At 43.4% G+C, this 18014-nt stretch overlaps 1 protein-coding gene across 2 annotated transcripts in view; it reads left to right on the top strand.

Moving 5' to 3' along the window:
* UPF2 (UPF2 regulator of nonsense mediated mRNA decay) overlaps positions 1-18014 on the top strand; it is a 2519933-nt gene that overhangs the window by 865160 nt on the left and 1636759 nt on the right. For both annotated transcript variants that reach the window (XM_044088310.1, XM_044088311.1), the window contains exon 11: positions 13338-13454. In XM_044088310.1, the coding sequence (XP_043944245.1) occupies positions 13338-13454 (117 nt within the window). The remainder of the gene's footprint in view (positions 1-13337; positions 13455-18014) is intronic.

Raw genomic sequence — 18014 nt, 5'->3', positions numbered from 1 at the left:
TTACTCTACTTTTTTTACCACGAGGTATTTTTCTCCCTTACCATCGTTGGTAAACCCTTCTCTTCTTCATTACCTTCGGGTATTCTTTCGTACCATTGCTGGTACCCTTTCTTCTTTCTCCTTTTCTATCATGGCAGATAAAAAAGGTAGTCCAGGATTTAAAAGGTGTTCAGATTGTGGACACAAATTACCTACATCAGATGCACACTCTCTGTGTGTTTGAGTGGGTGTGTCTCACATATCTGTTGACCCACCCTGTGGTATTTGTAAGAACTTTTCCAGTAGAACTTTGAGAGGAAAAATAAATTGTTACTGAAGGGCCTACTTAAATCTCCCTTTTCAGAGGCTATTTCTGGGTCGGAGGCTTCAACCCCTCCTAGAGCCCATAAAAAATCAGATGATCCTACAAAGGCCAAGTCTCCGCCTTCGTCCCCGGCTGGGGACTCTCACCAACCACGACCTAAGAAGGCTATGATTTCTGCTTCGGAGCTCACTCTGTCGGCCCCAGCATTTTTGGTGCCTAGACCTTCAGCACCAAGGCCTTCGGCGCCATCAGTGATTTCGGCTCTATCTACTGTAGCCTTTACTGTATCGGTACCGAGGGGCTCCTCAGTTGAGACTACTACTACATCGGCACCGACTGTTCAGTCGGCGCAGACATTAACCACGTCGGCTCCATCTTACCCAGAACTGACGTTTCAGTTATTGACACCAATTTTGTCGGTTCCAGCTTCGTAGCAACCACTTCGGCACCGATCTTTTTGTCAGTGCAGACCGTGACCTCGGCACCAATGATTTCCTGAGTGCAGACACCCGTAGTCCAGTCTCTCTCTGCACCGTTGTTCTCAGTGCGGACTGGTGAGGTGGGCACCAAGCTTGTCTCTTATGTGGACAGACCTGATGTTCATCGTGCATACAGCTGCAGTAATCACAGATGGGTTCTCTGCCGTCAAGCGGTCCCTCGGTCGGCCGAATTCCAAAGTCTTGGTCCGGCGTCGGTTGTCGTCGCTCTCTCTTCTGACATCAGTGAGGCCAGAGTATATAAGACACAGCCGACGCCATGTTCTTCAGTCTTTTTTGCCGCGCGGTGCCCGAAGCAGAAGCAGTTCGCAAGTACCGGTCGGTCAGCTCCTGAATTACGAAAATTTTGGAAACCGAAGTCTTCATTAAAGCTAAGTATCCTGTTGGGGAACCTTTTCTTGCCTCAGACCGATGTCAGAAAAAGTTAATAATTGTATTTCTTGTGGGAAGCAAATACTGCATAAGGATTTCCATTCCCTCTGCATACCTTGTTTAGGCCCAGACGACGACGTCTCGGGCTGTCGCTTTTGCGCTACCTTCAATAAACGCACTATTAAGCGTTGGGCGGAGTTCGCCCAACACTATTTTGGTAAAGCTTTCGATTATAAGATGTCGTCGGACACTCCGACTACCGTTTTGTCCAAAAAACGCAAGGAGAAGGACCAACATGCGAGGCCCGCGGTCCCCGCCGACACCACGCCAAAACAGGCTACACGTGGTCCGGTTCTCAGCGAGACGCCTTTGCAGTCCCTGACTACCGATGACACTCCTTTGGCGGTGTCCTCTGTACCCGAGACCGCTGGAACCTCGGCCCTTTCTCAGACTACAACCACCGAAGCCTTTGCTAATGTTGAGCCTACTAATGTGGACAGGTCCACCTCCACCCATGGTGTCTTTAGACCCTCATCTTCTTTTTCTATTAAGGCCTTTACTAAATCCAAAGCAGCCAGGCATCCCAAGAGACCTGTTGCACAGGGCCCATCCCCAGGTCCCATGCCTAAAAAACAGATGCTTAAAATGGCTGAGGATTTAATTACTCTTATCAGAGGTTCTCAACCCCCTCCAGACAAGAGACCCAGAGTGGAGGAAGATTCTCCCTCTTCTGATCAGGGATCCATTTTATCAGAACATTCTGATGTAGAGGAACACTCTTACTCCCCTTGAGGATTCGGATGCAGAGCAGTCCATCCCTTCTGTATCCCCTCCTGAGGATTTTTCCTTTGAGGAAACCTTGCACACCTTGAGGGAACACTTCCATTGGGAAGGCCAAGACTTTTCAGATTCTAAGAAAAGACTTAGGGAATTTCTTTTGTTACCTCAACACAGACCTCTGGCGATACCCCCTGTTTTGGACATACTTGATGATGTTTATTCGGAGGCTTGCCTTAACCCGGATTCTCTGCCTCCTGCACCAGTCAAACCTGATAGGTACTACAGAGTACCTAACTCTCACCAATTTCTCTTCAAAAGCCATAATGCTGACCCTGAAACCATTTCACAAGGCCCCAAGGCATTGAAGGCCTCCACTGCCAAGAACCCTCTTCCTGCAGAAAGAGAGTCAAGATCTTTAGAAAGGTGGGGGAAAAAGGTATATACCTCGGCCACCCTAGCCATGAGGGCCTTAAATTGTCAGTTTCATATGCTTAAATATCAACAGTTCCTGTTATCACAATTAAGGAATAAAATGTCACTACCTGAACAACCAGATTTGAAGGAGTTACAGGATATGATGCATAGTGCAGAGCAAGTGGGTAAACATACTTTACAATGTGGTTATGATGCCCTAGAGGCCTCAAGTAGAGCGGCTGCTACAGGATCAGTCATTCGCAGACATGCCTGGCTTAGAGAACAAAACTTGCCTGATCATGTGAAAGCTAAACTTCTAGATGCTCCTTTACAAAAGGATGTGCTGTTTGGTACTAATGCTGAGGAGATACTACGGAAAATGGAGGAAAAAGCCAAATCTATGCAAACTGTCAAAGCCTTTTTACAGGTCCAACCTCCACGTTTTAGCAGAAATTGGCCTTCAAAAAACTGGTCCTTTCCAGCCACTGACAAGCCCCAAAGAGGTAGATACAGGTGCACAAGGGGCAGAGGGCAATCACAAGGATCATATAGAGGCCGACAATGGCAAACTCCAGCACCAAGAGATGGCGAGGACAGTGCACAACAATACAGGAAGCAAACCCAATGACTCCCTCATTTCTATGCCAAGCATGTCTCAGCTGGCAGCACCTTTGGGAGGAAAGCTAAAATTATTTGCAGGCAATTGGCATATTGTCACAACAGACAAATGGATCCTGGACATTATAAACAGAGGCTACAAATTTCAATTTCACACTCTTCCAAAAATGAGAGGCATGCCAAACCTGCCACTGAATCAAAGGGCAGAGGCACAACTACAAATTTCAAAGCTCATAAGCATGAGAGCTATTCAAGAGGTACCTACTCACGAACAAGATCAAGGTTTCTATTCAAGACTTTTTCTGGTACCAAGGAAAGGAACCGACTGGAGACCCATTTTGGACTTATCCATCCTAAACACATTTCTACTCATGCCAAAATTCAAGATGCTCACATTACAGCAACTTCTTCCCATGCTGGGCAAGGGGTTTTGGCTGGTAACTTTGGACCTCAAGGAGGCATACTTGCATGTCCCAATCAGACAAAGCTGCAGAAGATACCTCAGATTTCTTGCAGGTTCAATCCACTATCAATTCTCTGCATTGCCCTTTGGCTTATCTACTGCGCCCAGAGTATTCACAAAGTGCCTGGCATCAGTGATTGCCTACTGCAGACTTCAAGGGATACAAATTTACCCTTATTTGGACGACTGCCTGATCCAAGCGGACAGCAAGAACATACTTCTGGAACATCTGGCATATGTGACACGGTTAATGCATGCTCTGGGATACACAATCAACAAAGAGAAATCAAGGCTAACACCATCTCAGAAAATAATTTTCCTGGGTGCCAACTTGGACACAAACACCCAGATGGCCTACCTTACGCCAGAAAAACAGGGGCAACTATCTCAGTACTTCAAAATACTAGAAAAAAGTACCAGGCTTACTGCAAGGAAAATCCTGCAGGCTCTGGGATTCATGGCATCTTGCATTCTTTTAATCCCATGTGCAAAGCTGCATATGAGGAAACTTCAATGGTACCTAAAAAACCTATGGTCTCAACACAGTCACAGTTTGGAAACAATAATAACAATAATCCCATGTTTGCAAAAGGAATTTCTATGGTGGGCCCAAGCATGTCAAGCAAACACAGGCCTCCCATTCTGCAAGCCTCAAGCAAAGCAAGTTATCACAACAGACGCCTCAGATTACGCCTGGGGGGGGCACACATGACGGGCAGGTGCAACCAGGGCAAATGTTCCCAAAAGGAAAAGCACCTTCACATCAATCAAAAAGAAATGCTAGCAGTAATAAATGCAATTACAGCTTTCAAGGACTTCCTGCATCCAGGACAATTACTAATAAGAACAGACAACACCACAGTAATGTGGTACATAAACAAACAAGGAGGAACACATTCATACCCCTTGTGCAGACTAGCCATGACTCTCTGGAACTTGGCTCTGGAATGGCAAATCGAACTTCAAGCACAGTACCTGCCAGGATTGGAAAACACGCTGGCAGACAATTTAAGCAGAAATATGACAGATCCACACGAATGGAAGTTACATCCTCAGGTGTTTACAGAAATAATCCAAGTGTGGGGGAGGCCAGACACAGATCTTTTTGCCTCCCACAGGAATCATCAATTGGAAAAGTTTTGTTCGAGGACCTTTCATCCAAAGGCCTGGAGAGTGGACGCCCTTTCATTCAGTTGGACAGCATGGACAGTTTACGCATTTCCACCTCTGCCTCTTCTGCCCAAGGTGCTTTTGAAAGCAAGAGCAGACAGACCGAAGATGATACTGATTGCTCCAGATTGGCCAAGACAACACTGGTACCCACTGCTGAGGAGCCTAACACATACTCCCCCCTGGTCCCTGCCTCTAATGCCTCTTCTGCTGACTCAGCACAGCTACAAAACTCTTCAGTCAGCTGAAAACACTCAGTCTCGCTGCATGGAAAATCCCTTAACACCACAACAGACCCTACTCTCCAAGGAGGTGCAGGATGTCATTTTGGAGGCCAGAAGGCCATCTACTAGAAAAGCTTACTCCCCAAAATGGAAGTGGTTTTGTTCTTGGAATGAGAAAAAAGGCCAGGACCCTAGAAAACTGAACTTGCCTCAGGTATTACAGTATCTAGCTGAGCTGCTGAACAGTGGACTTTCATTTTCTTCCATAAAAATCCATGCCTCAGCCATTTCTGCAGAATTCAACACGGATCCTCCTTTATTTTCTCACCCACTCTTACGACAGTTCCTCAGAGGGGCTAAGAATATAAGACCACCAAGGAGACAACCAATACCAGCCTGGGATCTTAATTGCATACTAGAAAAGTTAACATTGCCTCCTTTTGAACCAGCTGCCTCAACAGATTTGCAATATTTGTCCTGGAAGACTGCCTTCCTTCTGGCTATCACTTCAGCTCGTAGAGTTTCGGAGCTACAGGCCCTCATGGCGGTGCAGCCCTTTCTCATTTTCCATCAGGACAGGGTTGCCCTTTGTACCAACCCATCATTTATGCCTAAAGTGGTATCCAGGGTAGCTTTAAATCAAGCCATACACCTTCCTACCTTTTACCCCAATCCTCAAAACAAAGGGGAAAGGCTACTACATTCTTTAGACATCCATAGGCAGCTACGTTACTATTTGGACAGAACAAAGTCATTCAGGAAATCAGAACAACTCTTTGTGTCCTATGCTGTAGGGGCTCAAGGGAAGCCAGTTTCCAAGCAGACTATTTCAGAGTGGATAGGCCACTGCATACGGTTTTGTTATTCCTATCATGGGAAATCTGTTCCTACAGGTATCAGATCACACTCCACCAGGGCCACAGCTACCTCTACAGCCTTCCTCAGAGGAGTTCCTACCAAAGATATTTTTCTGGCAGCCACTTGGAGTTCTGTACATACCTTCACAAAACACTACCACCTGCCTTTATATTCCAGAACAAGAGCAGGCTTTGCCACTGCTGTTTTGCAGGGCATTCTGGCTCAACCCAGTTCCTCCTAGTACCTACCACCCTGTGCGTAGCTTTGGGACTCTACCCATCTGTGATTACTGCAGCTGTATGCACGATGAACATAGTACAGTTTTGTACCTACCATAAATGTAGATGTTCGAGTGCTAATACAGCTGCAGTACAGGTTTCCCTCCCTCCTTCCCCACTTGGTAAAGGCATGGGGCCTAACAACCCCTTCATACAACCTGACTGGGTTATCCTTCTTTGGTTTATTTGCTTGCAACCACTTATTTTGGATTATATTGCATTACTTGTATATATACATATAAGCATAGTTTATGTATTGCCTTCCTTCTGGGGCCACCTGACATCTGGGGCAAGAAAGACTGAAGAACATGGTGTCGGCTGTGTCTTATATACTCTGGCCTCACTGACGTCAGAAGAGAGAGCGACGACAACCGATGCAGGACCAAGACTTTGGAATTCGGCCGACCGAGGGACCGCCTGACGGCAGAGAACCCATCTGTGATTACTGCAGCTGTATTAGCACTCGAACATCTACATTTATGGTAGGTACAAAACTGTACTTTTCTCCCTCAGCTGTGTCCGTGAGGTCCACTAGAAGCCTTTCTGAACACGATGTGTTGTGTCTTGTGGATCAAGTGCTTCTGGCCAGAGGTATCCTGCCCTCCAGGACCTATCCTTCCTTGGGAGTTAATCACCCATCACCAAAGACCCCTTCTTATTATCCTCCTTCATTGCCTTTGAAGCCCCTTAATATAGCACAGTCTCCCCCCTGTATGGTTCCCTTTATGGACCTCACTAAGGTACCGCAGTTGCCTTCGTGGCAAGAGAGTTTTGCTACGACCCAGGGTGATAGTTGTGACATGTGTAATTTGTTGTTTCACAGCCATCCGGGGACTCTGAGTCGGCAGGCTGAGCCACTTAGGGGAGGGGTGACCCCTGTCCTGGACACTCACCCTACTTCAGGTGGACCAGCCTTACAACTGATGGAGAAGGCTCTGGCTTCTGCTGGCGATACTGTGCTGTCTATCTCTCCCCCCTCCTCTGGACCGCTATGTTCACAAGTCGCACCTAGCGGACACTGGGCGCAAGGTCCTCAGGACGTATTCCCACAGGAAACCCCCTTTCCGTTGTCTTCCCCAGCTTCCCCCTCTGAGGAAGTTCACCGGAAAAGTTTGTGCAAGTAGAAGCACATGGGCTCCACAGAGGAGTCCCTCACTGAAGACACAGACTTTGATGATGGGGAAGGATCCCCTCAGTCACCCTCTGAGGTATCCTTTGGTGATATCCTTAAAATCCTTAAACAGAGAGGTGACTGGCAGACCTCTAATTCGACCTCTGAGGAGTCTGTGTTCCTGCAGGCTTTTTGCGCTCGGCCCCCTACCTTCTGGGTTGCTCCACCTGCCGATGAACTGGTCCGGCTCATCGTGCAGTGTGCGTGGAAAGCTCCTGACACCATCAAGGCTATTCCTCGGAGGCCAGATAAGATTTTGTCCCCTCCTGCTACGGATCCCCATTGATCCAAAGGTCTTCCTGTGGATGCTCTGGTGGTGGATGCAACCAAAAAGGATCTGGCGGAAGAAGAAAGCCAGACTGTCCATCTGCCCAACAAAGAGTCGTGGGCCCTGGACAGGATAGGGAAGCACACCTTTGCATCAGCGACCTTTGCTATCAGGTCCCTGAATTATATGGCACACTTTACGAGGCTTCAAAGAGATCTAATTTCCGAGCTCTCTGAAACCTTGGCTGGTGCCATGTCTGATGAGGTCCATGACAAAGTGGCCTCTCAGCTGGCCACCATTGAGTCAGTACCTTACTCCTCCATGCGACTGATATCTGATGCATCAGAAGGAGCAGCTAGAGCGACGGATTCAGCTGTGGTCTTGAGATGACAAGCCTGGATGCGCTTGTGCAATTTTGCGGAACCCTTTAAGGCTTCCTTTCTTAACGCTCCCATTGAAGCCTATTCGTTGTTTGGACCCAAAGTTAAAACCACACTGGCCAGATGTAAACTGGATGTTAAGATCCTTTCTGCCGTAGGTGTCTGTTATTCTTCCCCTCAACGTGCTTTCTCCTGAAATCAAAAGAGTGAGAAGATATGGTTCAAGAAGTCTCAGGGTCCTTTCCGTTACACACAGGCCGAGTTCTCCCCTAGAGGCAGAGGGGGAAACTCTCAGGGAAGACTCCCCTTTCGGGGCAGAGTGGGTCCGTGTAACCAGGGTTCCAGGGACTCTTTTCCTGGCCAATCCTACCAGTGCTCCTGAAGAGCGGTCCAACTCCTTTCCTCTGGAGGTTGTCGGGGTTCGTTTCTCCTTGTACCCTTCTGCCTGGCAAACCATCACCACCGATTATTGCGTACAAAGGATTATAACCAGAGGTTATCATATCCCCTTCGATCTTTGTCCTGTCCCTTCAAAAAACCTACCCAATGTTCCTCCCAGTCAAAGGGAAGAAGCAGCACTAGAGATAGAAAAGCTGCTAAGAAAAAGAGTCATCCAAATAGTTCCTCCAGATCAGATAGGGTCCGGATTCTACTCAAGACTATTTTTGATGCTAAAGAAAACCACGGACTGGAGACCAATTTTGGATCTCAGTGTATTGAACAAGTTTGTAAGAGTACAAAAATTCCGGATGGTCACAATACAGTCTATCCTCCCGCTTTTGGAAAAAGACTATTGGATGTGCTCTATAGATCTTCAAGATGCGTACTACCACATAAAAGTGGACAGGCCATCAAGAAGATTTCTGCACTTACGTGCGGGAGCCAGTCACTACCAGTTCAGAGTACTGCCCTTTGGACTCTCTACAGCCCCTAGAGTGTTCACAAAGTGCATGGCAGTCGTCACAGCTCACTTGCGACTACAAGGATTCCAGGTGTTTTCATACGTAGACGACTGGCTCATCTCCACTCCCACCAGGCATCTATTGGAAGAAGCCTTGGCATACACTCTCACTTCACTGCACAAAGGCTAGGCATAACCATAAACTGGCAAAAATCCAATATCACCCCATCTCAGTCCACAGAATTCATAGGGGTCATTTTTGATGCAAAGAATTGCAGAGCATCCATTCCAGAGCACAGAATTCTAAGGATAAAGCAACAACTGATCCAAATCCTTTCAAGGGAGAGATCCACAGCTCACTCTGTCCTACAGCTGTTGGGTTCCATGGCAGCCTCCATCACCATTGTCCCCCTGGCCAGGTTTCACATGAGGCTTATACAATGGCTACTGCTCACCCAATGGTATCTTTTCCAATATCCTATTTCAGCCAAGATTCGAGTAACTAACAGTGCAAACAGGATTTAAATTGGTGGATGACCCACAACCTGTCACAATGGTCTCGCCCTTTCTCCCCCCAGCAGCCCAAGGCTACAGAGACCAGGGACGCCTCCCTGATGGGGTGGGGGCTATGTCAAGGACAGACAGTCCAAGGCACTTGGTCTGAATTGGAGGCCCAACTGCATATAAATGTTCTAGAGCTGAGGACGGTGCTTCTGGCATTGCAAGCATTTCATCCCCTGCTGCCGTCTGGGACGATTGCGATACAGTCAGACAACATGGCAGTGGTCTGGTACATTAACAAACAGGGTGGAACTAAATCTTATCCCTTTTGTCAAGAGGCCATGAGGATAAGGCAGTGGGCGATGGCTACCAACCGTTTTCTTCTAGCAACGCACATTCCCGGGAGTTCCAACATGATAGCAGACAGACTCAGCAGGTGCATTCTACAACCTCACAAGTGGTCCCTGAATCCCTTGATAGTGGCGGAGATCTTTCACCACTGGGGCTGTCCTTTCTGCGACCTCTTTGCATCCCTGACCAACTACAAATCCAGCAACTATTTGCTCTGATTCCCCTTCCAGGACAGTCACCCAGGGACGCTCTAGTCCACGATTGGCCCTCGGGTCTTCTTTATGCATTCCCACCTCTCCCCCTCATTCCCCAGTTTCTGAAGAAAGCCTGTCAGTTGAAGAGCAAGGTGATCCTCTTAGCACCATATTGGCCTCGTCAGATTTGGTTCCTCTTCCTTTGGCCTCACCTGCTAGATCAACCATGGATTCTCCATCCAACCCCGGGGTTGATCTCACATCCGCAGAACCTGATTCATCCCAACTTGGACAGCCTGAAGCTCACTGCTTGGCTCCTCCAATTCCCTTGATTGCCAGGCAGAATGATCTTTCTTTACCAGTACGGGAGATTCTTATTGCATCTCATAAGTCTTCCACTAGAATTACTTATCTGAGCAAGTGGAAAAGATTTACCTGTTGGCTGAAAGAAAAACAAGTAGATCCCTTCTCAGCACCGGTGTCGATAATACTAGAGTATCTGGCCGACCGGGTCTTTCGGCCTCTACCATTAGAGTTCATTTGACTGCAATATCTAATTTCCATGAGGGTGTCCAAGACTCCTCTCTTATGTCACACAAATTATGCAAGACCTTCATAAAAGGTGTGAATCATCTGAAGCCCCCTTTTAGAGAACCTATTCAACCATGGGACCTGTCATTATTTCTGCAAGCTCTGACAGTGCCACCTTTCGAACCAGCTTCTTCTTGTGACCTCAAATATTTGTCATGGAAGACCTTGTTTTTGGTCGCTATTACTTCTGCCAGACGCATCTCTGAGCTGCAAGCCTTATGCATCAAGTGTCCATACTTGATTTTTCATAGGGATAGAGTGTCTTTGAGAACTAATCCTTCATTTCTGCCAAAAGTGATCTCTGAAATGTCCATTAATCAAACCATTGAATTGCCAGTTTTCTTCCCCAATCATTCAAACAAAGGAGTGTATTGCCTACATACCCTAGATATTCACAGGCAAATTCACTTCTACTTGAGCAGGACTAAGGCCTCTCGTAAATCAGACCAGTTATTTTTGGCCTATTCGTAACCTAGATTAGGATGTGCTGTTGCTAAGGTCACATTAGCTAGATGGTTGAAAGACCTTGTGACCTTCATTTATAGACAACGTAATATTCCATTGCCTACTACCATAAAGGCTCATTCGACAAGGTCGGTGGCAACTTCTGCTGCCCTCCATACCAGAGCTTCTTTACATGACATCTGTGCAGCTGCAACTTGGGCTACGCCTCATACCTTTATCAATCATTTCAAATTAGATTTGGCCTTTAGGGGAAGAGCATCTTTTGATTCTGTGGTGCTCAGGAATGTCCTTCCATGAGAGCCTTCCAGGAATAGAGGTAGCTGGGGACTCTGTCCCATATGTAAGGAATGAACAAGGATTAATAATATCACATAATGAAGTTGTGTCTTACCATAACGTTCCATCTGTATTGTTGATCCTTGTTCAGTCATTACGACCCTCCCTCCTTCCCCCTCCTGTGGCTTCTAGTGGATCTCACCATTCGGTTCTTTTATGTCATTTGACCAGAGGTAGCCTCTACCTTCTTTTGACTTGCAAACTGAATCTGAGGTAACGGAGAGGGGAATTCTGGGTAAGAGTTTAGCTCAAGAGTTTGTAGCTGACACGAGCTTGGAAGATGGCCGGCTCGGTTCCGAGGTCAGAACCGATACCCATACATAATGACTGAACGAGGATCAACAATACAGATGGAACGTTATGGTAAGACATAACCTCTTTTTTACGTATTATATTTATTAAATTAGTTTAATGTTGAATTATTAATATATATGTATGTGTGTATGTGTACACACTCATACATATATATATATATATATATATATATATATATATATATATATATATATGTGTATGTGTGTGTGTGTATATATATATATATATATATATATATATATATATATATATATATATATATATATATATATATATACACACACACACACACACATATATATATTTTTTTTTTATATATATATATATATATATATATACACACACATATTTTATATGTATATATATATATATATATATATATTTTTTTTATTTTTTAAAGAAATGGTGTTTACAGTATATGCAGATATATTTCAATTTTTGGTGTTACATTTATGTTTTTTTAAAAAAATGTTTTTTAGGGTAATTTTGCTTTTACATCTTAGAGCAGTCTTTTATATGGTTATTATTGGTTAATTAGTTTTAATTAATGCAGTATTTAAGGACTGGAGTTTGGAACTGTGGGATACATCTGTTGAAGTCTTTGCCTGGATGAAAACGCAGTGTTTGTTGAGTGTTTGTGATTTCTTTCATGGTTTGTGCTTTCACTTTGTTTTTTGATATTAAAACTGATTTTACTGAACTGACCTGAGTGTTGGATTGCCTTCAGAGTGCCATTAGTCCATTATGTTATTTTGCATTGGCTCAGTAGAATTTTAAGGCCCATGCCCTTTTTCTGACAGTGGCCCATGCCTGGAACATTACATATTTGCAGTCTCTGAGGGTCACCATAAAGTGAAAGTAGTCATCTCTTATTCTGTAACATAAGATTCTCTTAACTAGCATGTGAAGCTGGATATTATCTAATGCTTGTCATTCTTGCTCATAGAGATCATCTAGGTGCTCATGACCTTTGCATTGTAGATGTGATTGACATGTACTAAAGTGTAAAAAATACAAGTGGTCCTCCCACCTCTGAGTTCTATTATATACTAATTCCAGCAACTACTTAATTTAAATATGCTTACTTGTTTAAAGTAGTATAGAGGAATTATTTGGGTTGTGGGGTAGAAAGAGAGAGAGCCTGCAAAAACTGTTTTGAAGGTCTATGAAATGTATGCATTCCTTGTGTATCCAAATATGTTTCAACCAAAAGAACAGTTAAGTAAATGTGATTTCAACCATTTGAATTTCTTACGCAACCAAGAAAAGACATTAAATGAGCATGCGTTCATTAGGAAAGAACTGAAACTTTTTTTGTCCTCCTGATATTTGTTGCTTGGTCTAGCATCACATCAATAAGAAAAAATTGCCATCCTTTCATAGGCCTGTGCTGGTTGTATGGTTGATAAGCTGCAAAAGCTTGTGTTAAAAATTTTTGGGTATGTTGAAATCTTTTATAGTTATTATTTTGAAATACTGGTGTAGGTAATGAATCTTCTACATGAAATTAAATGATGCTGTTAACTTTCACTATTATGTGGACTTTGAAATGTAAAGCTGGCTTATTATTTTAAGACAAATGTCTTATCGTTAGTAGACCGGCACAGGTGGTGTCATCTTTGCAGTAGAAAAAAATGAAAAGTATATATTTTTATGTTCATCTAGATAAGATGATCAAGAATACTCATTTAGTCATCTGACTCGATTGCCATACTGTAAGCCCCTTCTGCTGCTTTGCTTCATTGCCTAATGTTATGCCCGGAGCACTTCTGTTCTACCCAAGTTGTAACTTTGCAGTTTTGCTAAATAGGTATTAAGATATTTTGCCGGTGAAAATTGCAATTAACCATGCTGATTTTATATATGTATATATATTTTTTCTACAGATGCTTCTGTCAGACTTTTCTCACCACCATATTGAAATGGCTTGCACTCTGCTAGAAACATGTGGCAGATTTCTCTTCAGGTCTCCAGATTCTCATTTGAGGACCAGTGTTCTTTTGGTAAACATTTTATTTTACTTTATCTTCACTTGCTAAAGGGTTTTGCTTTTATTTGTGTTTGTGTATGTGTTACTGTTAATTTCTGGCTGTGGAATAACTTTCTGTAGAGTCAGCAGTTATTTCAGAAGATTTTAGGCTTGCACTGTGTTCAGTTTTACTGGCCTTATGCTGTTTTCAGGCTTTGATGCTTCAGAGCCAGCACCTCATTTGTGATGACCGAAAATATTTATGATTCACACTAGAGTATTCATTTAGCTCCACGTGGTTCACTTCTTAATTAGTTTTAAACTTGCAGTCTGCTACTGTGAAACACATCCCTCAGTGTTGATTGAGGATCACTTTTCCATTTCTTGCTTCTTTACTTTGTTTTCTTCTTTACTAAGTTAAAACCATTTTTTTTTCTTTCTGCCCTCACCTTTTGGACGTCAAGCCTGCCCTTGTCAAAGTCAAGCCCATTTTCTTTCCTAGTGATTGGCGATCATTTTCAGGATCTACTAGGGTGAGAGCCACCTGGGAAGGGGACCTCAGACTGCTATGAGGGTTTTTTTTTTTTTTGCCCTCACCGGCATCAGGGATAAGAAGGTGTTTTTTTTCGGAACCTGTCGCCTTGACTTGGGGATGTGCTCTCCATATCACTACAGGGATCACAGTGCCTTCCCTCTTCCCACATCCACACTCTTAAACACTTGCTCAGGAAGGCTGACCTGCTGCACCTCTTCCTATAATGAATCTGTGTTTTACACATGTGGTTTACTTAATGGTCTTTCACACTTAAATATTTAACAGGATTGTTTACATGTGACTCCTTATCTTACTTTTATGACAACCTTTGCTGCACTCAAGCTTCAGTTAGCTATGGGAGTTTCTATCAGCAACTCATGACTATCACATTTTTCAGTTTAGATTTTTTTGTAGAATTTTGATATTAGTATTTGCCTCCTCTCCGCAAAACCTTATTTCTTCTTGTCTACCTAAGTTGTTAACTCCTTTGCCGTTCTTTTGAATAGTATAGATGCAATTAACATTTTATAATCTGATTCCAAATGAAAATGGGTTTAAAGATATTTTGGAAATTTAAGGAAAGTTTGTATAAAGCAGAGGAATGTAGAAACCAATAAAAGGCACAAATGTAGATATTTTTGGAAGACTTAATGCCAAGGTTAAAGTAAGGTGTACCTCAGCAATTAATAGCCAAGATAGGAAGAGATAAAATTAAAATGATACGTAATCAGTCAACAGGGAAGGCTCCAGGAACAGATGATATTCCTGTGGAAATTAGGAGAGAAAGAATTGATAAAGATCTGAAAAGTTTTGTTTAACAATGTTTTAAAAAGGGGTGGGGGAGGTGGGAGGAATGCAACAGTATCTTGGAAAAAAGCTGTGGTGACTGTTGTACTTGGAGGGTAATGATCTTTCAAACTGAACTTCATGTAGACCCCTCTTCATTTTTAAGCCATAATTATAAAGTGTTTGTTTATAGTAGCTAAGATAGCTAACAGAGATGTTGACAACACTTCTAGATATGGACCATTGCGGTTTTGTTGCAGGGGATGCAAACATTTGACATTTTTCTCAAAACAATGATGACCCAAAGAGAAGCAGAATGTGAGAAAATGTCACTGTTGTTGGTGTGTCTTGATGGAACAAAGGTATTCATTCGAGTCAGCTAGGATTTTATGAGTGACTGATAGAGCTGCTTTCTGTTTTACCTGCTTCATTTTGTTTTCTGTTTTAAGAAATCTGCTTGGCCTGGTGTTTTTGTTCTCTGTGAGAGATAAACAATTAAATTATATAGGCTATACATTTTACATGTTTTTTTCCCATTGGTCAAGTCTCTTGAGTGATTCTTAAACACACATTTCTGGGCCTTTGTTTTTTGTTGAAAAGATTTCAAGCCTGCATAAACGAAAACATTGCTGGTGATTCCCTGCGGGGTCAGGAAAGTAAACCTATATTTTTTTGTCTGTGACTGATAGAGCTGCTTTCCGTATTAACCAGAGCTGCTCTACGTTTGGCATTTTTTGCCAGAGGTCCAGAGTGTTTATGCTGATATCCCAGGCATCCGAGGATGAAAATAAGTATATTTTGAGTTTGTTAAACTGTATTTTATGTAATTGCCACATTATTTCTGTTTTTTACTCTTTGCGACTGCATCATTCTCTGCATGTGATTTTAACTGTACTGTTACCTTAGATAGCATAGACTAGATTCAGATCTGCCAAATCTAGCCTGTTTTTGATCCACTTGAATACTAAACTGGCCATCTTACATTAAGAATGGCTGCTGTGCACTTTTGTAGCAGAAGAGTATAGATCTAGCCTTGTCTGAGTTGGATTGCTGGAAGAAGGTTCATTGTGTGCTTTCCTATTGGTAGACTAGCTAAAAAGTGTTTATTTTCGTCTATACTTAAGCCTCACTTTTGTGTGTTGCTGCACATTGTGCTGCAGGAGTTAGCTGTGCCCTGTATAGATGCAAATGCCTTGAAACACAATTTTCCCTAGACGTCTGTCAGTGGAATCCTCCCAAGCTTCCCTGCTCACTGCAGGCATCTTGGCTGCTCACTGAGCAGCATTTACACCCTTATCATCCCTGTTCTTCAATGGAGTAAGCCCCTTTGTTAGTCCTAGTGCAAAATCTGGTCTAACTAGCCCACCCCCTTCCATAGTAGTACATACGATAAAAACATGCTTTAATGGATAGATAGTTTCTGATCATTTCTCCAGCCGGCCTGATTGACAGGTGCACCCTGAGGCAATACAGTGATTGCCTCCTGTTTATTTGCAAACACCTACTGGTAGAACAAACAAGTACCCTATGTGAAAGATGTAATTACACTATGAAACTGGAATCATTTTGCTTATTTAACAACAAACCATGCATCAAACAGGTTGTCAGCACACAAACTTCACCTCTCACACAAAATAAGGACATAGGTTCATAGGTTGGTACTAGGCTATCGGCCCTAGGGCCTATACAAGCCTAGCCATAACAATTCCCTGGCTATTTCTTCCCACAGTATTTACTTCCCTTAAAATACTGTTCAACGAAATCTTCCAGGTCCTTATTAGTTTTTTCCCTTCTACCTTCCAAACTTTCACAGGAATACCATCTATTCATGGTGTCTTTCCTGTGGACTGGTTATACATCACCATTTTTTTAATGATGCATGGTACATAAACACACATACATGTAGGTACTCACTAGAAGCCTACCGAAAGATCAGAGACCTGCGAAACATAAACCATTTGCACGCATTGCTATGCAAATAGAAACCACTACACATAACACATACACCAGTGTCTCATCAAATAAGCCCCTAAGGCAAAACACCTTAAAACCTAATGTTTTGGTCATAGGCGACTCCAAATGAAACATTCAGATGTTCCCCTTACCAGGCTGGACAAGAAGGTCATGGTCATCTTCTTTTCAGGTGCCAGGATCCGTCAAATCACGCTTGCATTCAAGTCATTTAACAAGTACCATTATGACTCTAGTCCATTTTGGGGTGAATGACTTGAGACGTATCTCTCTGGACTATGTGAAGAGAGACATGACTGAACGCTCAGACTGTGTGTCCCAGGCAGGTATGACCCTAGCTCTAAACAACATTCTACCATCACCCAAGATGATGTCACAATATAAACAAAAAATGATAGACTTCAATTGACTTAGCATCTGGTGTCAGTCCAGTGGGATCCAGTATCTGTCAGCCTGCGAAGACATAGTTAACAGGCCAAGTTGCTTTGCTAGAGATGGTCTTCACGTGTCTCCTCTAGGCTTTCAGACACTGGCAAAGGTGCTTGCCTCCCTCATAGTGTCTATTTTAGACAATGTCAAAACAACAAAATTTCCATTGGAACAAAATCCACTCAAGACAAACTCAAAATTCGTTTGCTTAATGTTAGAAGTCTAAACATGAAACTGCACTCTCTGGAAACACTCTTCACCTTGTAAGATGAAGACATCTGTGCAGTCACTGAGACTTGGTTTAAGGCTGTGCAAGCTACAATGCCTTCCACATGTTCAGACCTCAAAATGACCATGAAAGAACCAGAGGTGGAGGTGTATCCATCTTCATTAAAGCCAAGTACACCTCAAGACTGTTCAAACAGTATGACTATCTTGAACTACTCCATGTCCGGTTAGTTAAAAGCAAAATACCCTACCACGTCATTGCTAGCTGTAGATCCTCCACCATGAACTAAGAAAAGCACGCCGCCTACCTGGACCTACTGGAGTCACTCGCCATACAGCCAAACACCATGGTCATGGGATATTTCAAGTACTCTTAAATCGACTGGGTGACACACGCAAGCACAAACACACTTGCTCAGAGATTTCTGGACTTTGTCAATACAAATGCTCCTCCGCAAGGGGCTCAAATGTCATAAACATAGTACTACCCAACATTGGGAGGTCACTGCACTCCCCCCATGTGTGATGCCCTCCCTAGTTAGATCGGGCTATAAATCAGTTTTGTTCGAAGTAACTGTTGGACTTGATTACCCCGCAAGAACAAAAAAGCTAAAAAATTTTTTTAAAGCAGACTACAATCTGCTA

The sequence above is a fragment of the Protopterus annectens genome, chromosome 11.part0, assembly GCF_019279795.1.
Source record: "Protopterus annectens isolate FY-2018-M chromosome 11.part0, PAN1.0, whole genome shotgun sequence".
In the NCBI taxonomy this organism is placed as follows: domain Eukaryota; kingdom Metazoa; phylum Chordata; order Ceratodontiformes; family Protopteridae; genus Protopterus; species Protopterus annectens.
This window is presented reverse-complemented; position numbering and strand designations above follow the sequence as displayed.